This window comes from Bidens hawaiensis, unplaced genomic scaffold, assembly GCF_021521415.1.
Source record: "Bidens hawaiensis isolate Kalapana, Puna unplaced genomic scaffold, B.hawaiensis_p1.1 tig00004282_1, whole genome shotgun sequence".
NCBI classification, from domain to species: Eukaryota; Viridiplantae; Streptophyta; class Magnoliopsida; order Asterales; family Asteraceae; genus Bidens; species Bidens hawaiensis.
In genome coordinates, this window is record NW_027491257.1 from 1,316,070 (window position 1) to 1,323,871 (window position 7,802).

At 35.0% G+C, this 7,802-nt stretch overlaps 1 protein-coding gene across 1 annotated transcript; it reads right to left on the reverse strand.

The window, feature by feature from the left end:
- Nucleotides 1-5,225: 5,225 nt before the first annotated feature.
- LOC143626013 (large ribosomal subunit protein uL16-like) lies at nt 5,226-7,402 on the reverse strand. Its single transcript, XM_077096212.1, has 4 exons — nt 7,066-7,402; nt 6,211-6,323; nt 6,018-6,099; nt 5,226-5,380 (listed from the first exon to the last, which is right to left on the reverse strand). The coding sequence occupies exons 1-4, from the start codon at nt 7,237-7,239 to the stop codon at nt 5,312-5,314; spliced, it is 438 nt and encodes a 145-aa protein (XP_076952327.1). The 5' UTR covers nt 7,240-7,402; the 3' UTR covers nt 5,226-5,311.
- Between the last annotated feature and the right edge of the window lie 400 nt (nt 7,403-7,802).

Genomic DNA, 7,802 nt, shown 5'->3' on the forward strand with positions numbered 1-7,802 from the left:
CCGTAAATTATGAGAGCTTAGCAAAATTGTTGCAAACCATATTCGTTGATTGATTTTAACCTTTTGTAATGCATATTTAACACCTAACATTCTCCTTGTTTACGTGAAAACTTAATCTACATGTGAAACCAAATGTAACCAACTCCAAAGGGCCGGCCCTAAGAGAGAGGGGGGGACACAGCTCGACACTCCGATAAGCCTGAATTTATTTATTTTTAAATTTATACACATTTTTATGTTATATATAAATATAACATAAGTGGAACATGTTGCTATTAATTGTGTTATTTGCACAATTACATGAGGTGTTCAAGATTCAACATCTGTTCTTAACAATGAATTCAGACAATCCAAAAACACCATTTTGATAAACTGATACGAGCATGATGTAAATATGATTACTTAACACACAAAATGCCAGATGAAACTTAAATAAAAGTCAAATAGTCTCAAACACGAGTAAATAGTGTAATAATAGTAATACAATAATGAGATATGCTTTATTATCATAGAACGCTAGATCGATCCTCATGTGTCCTCAAACCAAAGAGACTAAATTTTACAAACCGGGGAGGGGGGGGGTTAGTTACATAAAGGAGAACGGGGCAAAATGGAACCCAACAAAAAAGGGGTATAACTTGGATTACAAGTGAAGTTATGTAGCGATAAATAGTTAAAAAGTCACATAAGCAGGATCACAACAAACATCCATAGGTTTTGCCCAACTTCTTATTTGAATTCCATGAGTTAGTGTGACATTTGACCCAAAACAAGGTACACCTCAGTACGTATTTACCGATTAAGCAAATAAACGCCTTTTGCGTCACAAACGAACGATTAACCGAACGGGTCAGGTTATGACCCAGATATCTCGGGTGGCCATCTATAAGTGATATACGTTTAATAAAAGCTAAAATATTAGTAATATGGCCTTATTTTGATAGCAAACAAGTTAAACGAAAACATGCTCGTTTAACTACCCGCTATAGATTTAAACGCGAAAGATAGTTACAAACCAAGCATTGTATCATCCGTTAAGCCGAAAAAGACTTACCAAAAACTTATTTGAAATGTTTTAAGCGATCCATGAAAATATTTTTGATTTTTACAAACGTATAGTATGTTTTTATAATTTTACTCAAAACTAGTCGAAAAACACTTGTTTTCGCACTGTTTAACGCACCCGATAAGTTTTTCGCGCCAAAAACCGAACCCGAACTAAATTTGGACTGGGCTTTTCATGTTTGGTCTTGTATAACCAGATCATTGGGCCAAAACAGCCCAAAATGGGCCCATAAGGACTTCCGATCGGCCTAGTAAACCCCACCCCCATTTTTTTTATAAAACTTGTTACCTAAGCTTTTTATTCATTTCACTTGATAAAAAACTGGAGTCCAAACAGCTGCAAGTCATCTTTCCAGAAATCTTCCAAAACCCTAAGGTAACAACTTAAATAAGTAGCTTTTAAACTTGTTTAACCTTGATTAATACCATAAAAACATGTCTTAATTGCTAAAAATCATTCCTAACCATGTAAAAATCCTAAAAATGGTCCATAAACATGTTTTGATCATACACATGGTAAGGAACCTGTTTTAATAATTTTTTTGGCCATAAACACGGATTAAAGGGTTGAAACGGCGTTTTTACGGTTCAAAAGTTCGTTTTAGTGCACTAGCTGAAACCCTAAGTTAAAAGGCTGTTCTATTGATGAAACCTGCTTGGTTTGTGATACAGGACCTGTACCTAGCCTACATAGGAGCACAAGAGCTTGAAAAGTTGATTAGAAAGGCGGAAACGAACCAAAACCGCTAAGGTAATGCCGAAACACTCGCTTACGGGCTGTTTAGGTTAAGGTTGTGATGTGCATATTATTAGGCCTTGAAATTTTGTAGGGACATCAGGGACCATGTCAATGAGTCCCTGTTCAAACTTGGTAATTTTTCGACCATCCTAGAATATTTGGCGAATTTATTACCGAATTGGGACGTTTATTTGGGAAAAATAGCTAAAATACTTCAAAAATTATGAAATTTTTCTGGGAACTCATATTTTATGGTATTTTGATCACATATCAATTTTGGGATCATTTGGAGAAGTCTAAAGGTGTTTTGTGTATATGCGTTCGTGTGAATTTTTATAGCCGAATTTGGGCCGAAAAGAATATCGCACGAGCTTTTTACATTCTGGAATTGATACAGGTTGTTTTGGGACATGATTTGAGTATTCAGGAATTTTGTGGAATTTTTGGAAATTGTTTGGGATAAACGGACGATTTTCAGGCGAAATATAGCTGATAAAATGAATTTTTATAAATTAATAAATCAGTAAAAAAATTCCAGAAATATTTTTATAAAAATCTATATATTTTAATTGATAAGTGGCTAAATTTTCATAATTTAATAATTAACGGTTAATTAATTATTCTAATTTAAAGATTAAGCAAATTTAGTTTTCATAAAAACCGGCAAGTTCGCGATTAACGAATCTGCGGGAATATCAAAACACCAAGAGTGATCAAAAATCATATTTTTGGACTAATTAAGTAAAAACGAACTTTTCTACGAGAAACCTGGACAATCCGGGTGGATTGTGCGCGTTTTTTCTTAATTCAAACTGAATCAACGGAAACAGGCCCCGTGGCTAATCTGGGACCCCAGTATGTGATCCTTCTTTATAACTTAATCATCTTATTAACCAATAAATTTACCCAAGCTTATTTTCCCATAACTGTTTTCTGAACGCGTAAACGAACAACTTGGCTCAACTGGGAAAACGGGAATCTGAGCCAAGTTCAGTTCTAAGTATTAGACATTGAACAACATCACAACCTAAGCCTATTGCCACTTTCTGGGCATTCCAGCTATACCCAGATTAGTTATACAGCCAGTTTAGTATTGAGATTATAATAATATTAAAATATTAATATTATTATAATATTGATTATAGGAACTACTGATAGCGGACCGAACAAACCACAAGCTGATACAGTACTGATTATCTACTAAACCGTGAGTTTCATGACCCCACTCTTTAAACAGTTTTACGAACTTTTGGGGTGAAAAGCATGTTTGATTACATATACATATCTGAAACATGTATTAATGTGAATTATCTAGGTGCTAACACACGAAAGTCCCAACGAGCACAGTGATTAACTTCGAGCCGATGGCTTGTGAATAGTACTATTGGTTTGACAAACCCAAACGGAATCGGCCTGGTTTTCGTGTCACATAGCGCCGTTTGCACATGACCATATTTATACAAACAGGCTATGTAGTGTTAGACATAGCTACCGGGGCATGTTGTGGGCGGAAAGGGGCCACAGTGGTTGATTGAGCGTGGGAAATGGATGCACGCAGCACATACAGTCAAGGCTTCACTGTAGCTTAGCATAATTACATCATTTACATATATACATACTTATTTCATAATTACAAGTGTTAACTTGTGAATACTCATTACTGTTTTCTTGAAACTCGTGAAACTCACCAACTCTAGTAGTTGACCCGTTTTAAACTGCTTTTCAGGTGTACCTAAATTGGAATGATTTTGTGATCTATTACTTGCCCAAGGTGTGTGGTTGATGCTATGTGAATAGAGGCAAGGGTGTTAGTAGTAAGAACGTATAGTTAACAAACTAGTTTTGTTTGTATCACCTAGACTGTAAAACAATGATAGAACAAAGAAATGTAATATATTGTAAATTAGTTTGTAATGTTTTTTTATAAATAATGTGTTGATACCAGAGGTGTCTGTTACATTCCCGTTTTACGCTTCCGCATTGTGCTAGTCGAGGTGTGACAGTTAGGCTCCAATTTTATAAATTTTATTACTGAAGATTTTCCCCAAATTTTAATAATTCCCAATTCGTTTCTTTTTCGCGATCTCAATCTCACTTGTGTTACTTTTGGGTGGATATTGACAATGAAGGATTTGAGCTAGGCCTTATGTTAAGGTTGTCAGTTCGAACCCTGAGACCGTCCGGGTTTTCGTCCAACCGTGTGTTACACCAGAGTTATGCTCTTATGGTGACACAACGACTGTCAAGTGGCAGTTGGCGATATGGTTTTCCGGGGGTACGACCAAGCCTAACTCTGAAGCCAACGTGGGCTCGGTGAAGGCAACATAGTCTGCCCAGAGTGGGGCATCGAGGCTCTCCAATTTGGAGAGTGCGGTAGCCTAAATACAAGAAAGTCGTCGTTCTAAAAAAAACTTATGTGCCTTTAATACATGTTTATTTATGTTTTTAATTTCATTATTTATTTGACATATTGGAATTTTATAAACTTGACAAAATCTAATAAATTTCGAGACTACTAAAAGGACTCATATTTAACATTTGAAACCCTTGCTTATGTTGATATATTGACATGGTGTTGATATGTTACTTCGGCCCAATTTTCCTCACTTATTTTTGAAATGTTACTTTGGCCCAACTTTTGGTATGAGGGACTAAGAGGCCCTAATTGTTTAGCATATATATACACCCCTTTTGTAATTGTATAATTCTCAACTCAAGTAACAATAATATTATCTCGTTAGTACCAGTCGTGGACGTAAGTTAGTTTACACCAAACCATGTAAAACTCTCGTGTCTCTTTATTTTTATTTTATTTTATTCATAGCGATGTTTGGTTTCACATGTTTTCTATTCTATTTCACAGTTCTTGTCAGCCTTGCTGCCGTCAATTTCGTTTCTTCTTCTCTTTTCTTGAACAACCATGAGACTCATCTTAACATTTGGAAATTGATTATACTTTGTTAGATACCACGTTGCTATGAACCGGCTGTCTTAATTATGTTCACACCAACAAGAACTCGAACATTATTATGAAAGAACCCAAGGTTTGAAATCCATTCTTAACAATGAACTCGAACAATCTGAAATCGCCCATTTGATAAAATTTTTACGAGCATGACAAAAATATAATAACATTAGCACACAAAATGCCACGCTAACGACATTCATATAGTCTCAACTCTCAACTAGCACGCGTACAACCTTTATTAAAGTAATACAATAACGAGGTATATAGGTATACTCGATCTGTTACTATGAAACATAAATTGTGAACGTATAAAATACACACCGCATAACATATATGCGGCATATATGTTGAATGACATATACGTTTACATAGATTGATCCCCATATGTACTCAAACTAAGGGGACAATATTTTCAACATCATCAAATTATTCTCTAAGAAACTTTTAGTTCTAGCATATATATATAACATTGATCATGCTCATATCACCATAGATAGAAAGAACCCAAGTTCAACATGCAACTCCTTTTAACTTCTCGATCAAGTGACCGAAGTCAAGAAGGCCCTTCCCGGTTGACGATCGGCTAACGGTCCATGCCGCCCAAGAAGCTGCCATAGAGCTTAACTAATTAGCAACAAAAAGCTTACCGAAATCTGGACACACTACTAGAAAAGGGGCCTTTGTGGCTGAAATTTAGGACCGGAAAACCTTGCAAAATTATTGACGGATTTGCGACCGAAGTTACATGATCCGGTCTTAAAACAGGACGGTCGCAAGTCAATCGCGTGACAAGGCAATCACAAACTTGCATAGCAGTCTATTGCGACCAATTTGTGGCTGGAAATGCTGTTGCCAGTGTTGAAAAAATCAGGACTGGTTGGCGATTAATTGCTAGTCTGCCAGTACCAATTAATTTTTTGTTTATCGGCGAGAAAATCAGTAATCGGACCTAGTAAGCCCTTAAAATGTTACGTAATTTCCAGCCAATTTCCAGCAACTCCAACTGTTTCTGGCCAATTTTCGACGATTGTGTATATATATACATAATAATGAGTGTATATATAAAAATTACACATACAAATGTGTATACATATAAAAAAATGAAAATCATGTATAAAATTCCAGTCCAATTAATCTGAATTTATCCCATCTCAGCGACTAGCGAGTTCTACGACGCTGATTGCCGTAGATACTTTTTTTTATCTAGTTGTGACATTTTAACAAATTAAACTCAATATGATTTACCTTGGCATTGACACCATCCGGCACAATCCGATTCTCCTTCTTCCACCGGACATAATCTTCGCGGGTAAACTTTGTGAATCCCCTACATTTCACACTCTTAAAACGATTACATGATGCATTCAAAAGATTCATGCAATAAATCAATATCTACAACATTGTTTCAAGACATTGTACCTAAATAATATATACATACCATTTCCTGCTGACAATAATCTTTTGACGACCCGGAAACTTGAACTTTGCACGGCGGAGAGCCTCTTGTGCATGGTGGCTATGGTTATCCTTGCATCGAACAGAAAGAAGTACCTTGAAAGAATTAAAACAAGAACAATAATATTGTGTGTTTATTGAATAGTTGAAAACTAGATTCTTTTATACAGAGAAATTACAATAAAAATAAAGTTTTTAAAAGATTGAGTTTTATAATTCAAAAAGAGATAGCAACGAAGTTTGTTACCCATTTGCTTTCTGTTTTGATGTAATCACTACTTTTCAGTTATATTAATAAATGAAATGACATGATTGATAGATATGAAAGTAATAGTTAACAAACAAATTTAAAAATTAATGATAAATCAAATAATAATACTTTTTTTTCCTTTTTAGAAGGACTATCACGCACACCCTATAAACGTATACTCCATCATGTATTACACAATAGGTTAAGATAAAATGAAAATTCACTGGAGTTAAGAAAACTTTAGAAACTCATTCTTAACAACATATTTTTAATTAAAGTTTGAAATTTTTGCTCAAAAATTAAAGTTAATAAAAAATGTATAAGGAAAGTTACCATTTTCTCTCTTTTGAAAAATATGTTTAAAAGTTTAAAAAAATATACAAAACATTTTTTTTTTTATTTTTTGATGTTTTGTATTAAATGTAATAACATATATTACATAAGTAAATAAAAAAACGATGTTGCATTGGTTTTTTACAAGTTTTCTCAACTCAAATGGATTTTCATTTTAAACATGCCCTTACACTAACATCCGCCATAAAAAAAAATAGAAGTGTATATAACATATAATAAACTTAGCTAACACACCTGACCAATTGCGACACGAGCACACGTCCCTAGCGGCTTCCCAAACGCACCACGCATGCCCGTTTGTAGCCGATCAGCTCCAGCACACGACAACATCTTGTTGATCCTCAACACATGGAACGGATGGACTCGAACCCTCAAGTGAAAAGTGTCTTTGCCAGCATGTTTAGTCATATACTTGTTACAAGCAATTCGTGCAGCTTCAAGTGCCTCACTTGAAACATTTTCTTTCTCCCAGCTAACCAAATGAACACAAAACGGGAGTTCATCCGCGCCCTTCTTCTTCGTTCCCACATCATATATCCGGATCTTCGGATCAGGAACACCACGACAGAATCGCGATTTTGGGTATGGTTTGTTTTTGATTTGGCGGTAGCATCTAGCTGGTCCTGTATATATTATCACAAATTATACATTAGTTGATAATTATAACAAAAATAATTGTAATAACTAGGCAAGCTATAATTTGATAGGTGTATCGATTAGGTTCGTAACGGTAACGAAATAACCCGAAAATGTAAATACACATAATAGTATAGTCAGTCGTATAGCTTAATTATGATTAAAAAAAACATATTTAAAGCGACGTGTGGTCAGTTGATAAAACTCGGGCAGTGCAGACGTGACTTAATTAACATGAATTCGGCCGGTAGTGGGGTATGATAGTAAAAGTACCAAAAATTAAATTTTTCAACGCCCAAATACAACAAATCAACGTGTTTAAACTTAAACAAGCA

Excerpts from the sequence above, each read along its gene's own strand:
- LOC143626013 (XM_077096212.1), bottom strand. The coding sequence starts at position 7,239 with ATGACTAAACATGCTGGCAAAGACACTTTTCACTTGAGGGTTCGAGTC. Across the intron at positions 6,100-6,210 it reads ATTATTGTCAGCAGGAAATG|GGGATTCACAAAGTTTACCC; the intron begins GTATGTATATAT and ends TGTGAAATGTAG. Across the intron at positions 5,381-6,017 it reads CGGATGGTGTCAATGCCAAG|CTTCTTGGGCGGCATGGACC; the intron begins GTAAATCATATT and ends GCTCTATGGCAG.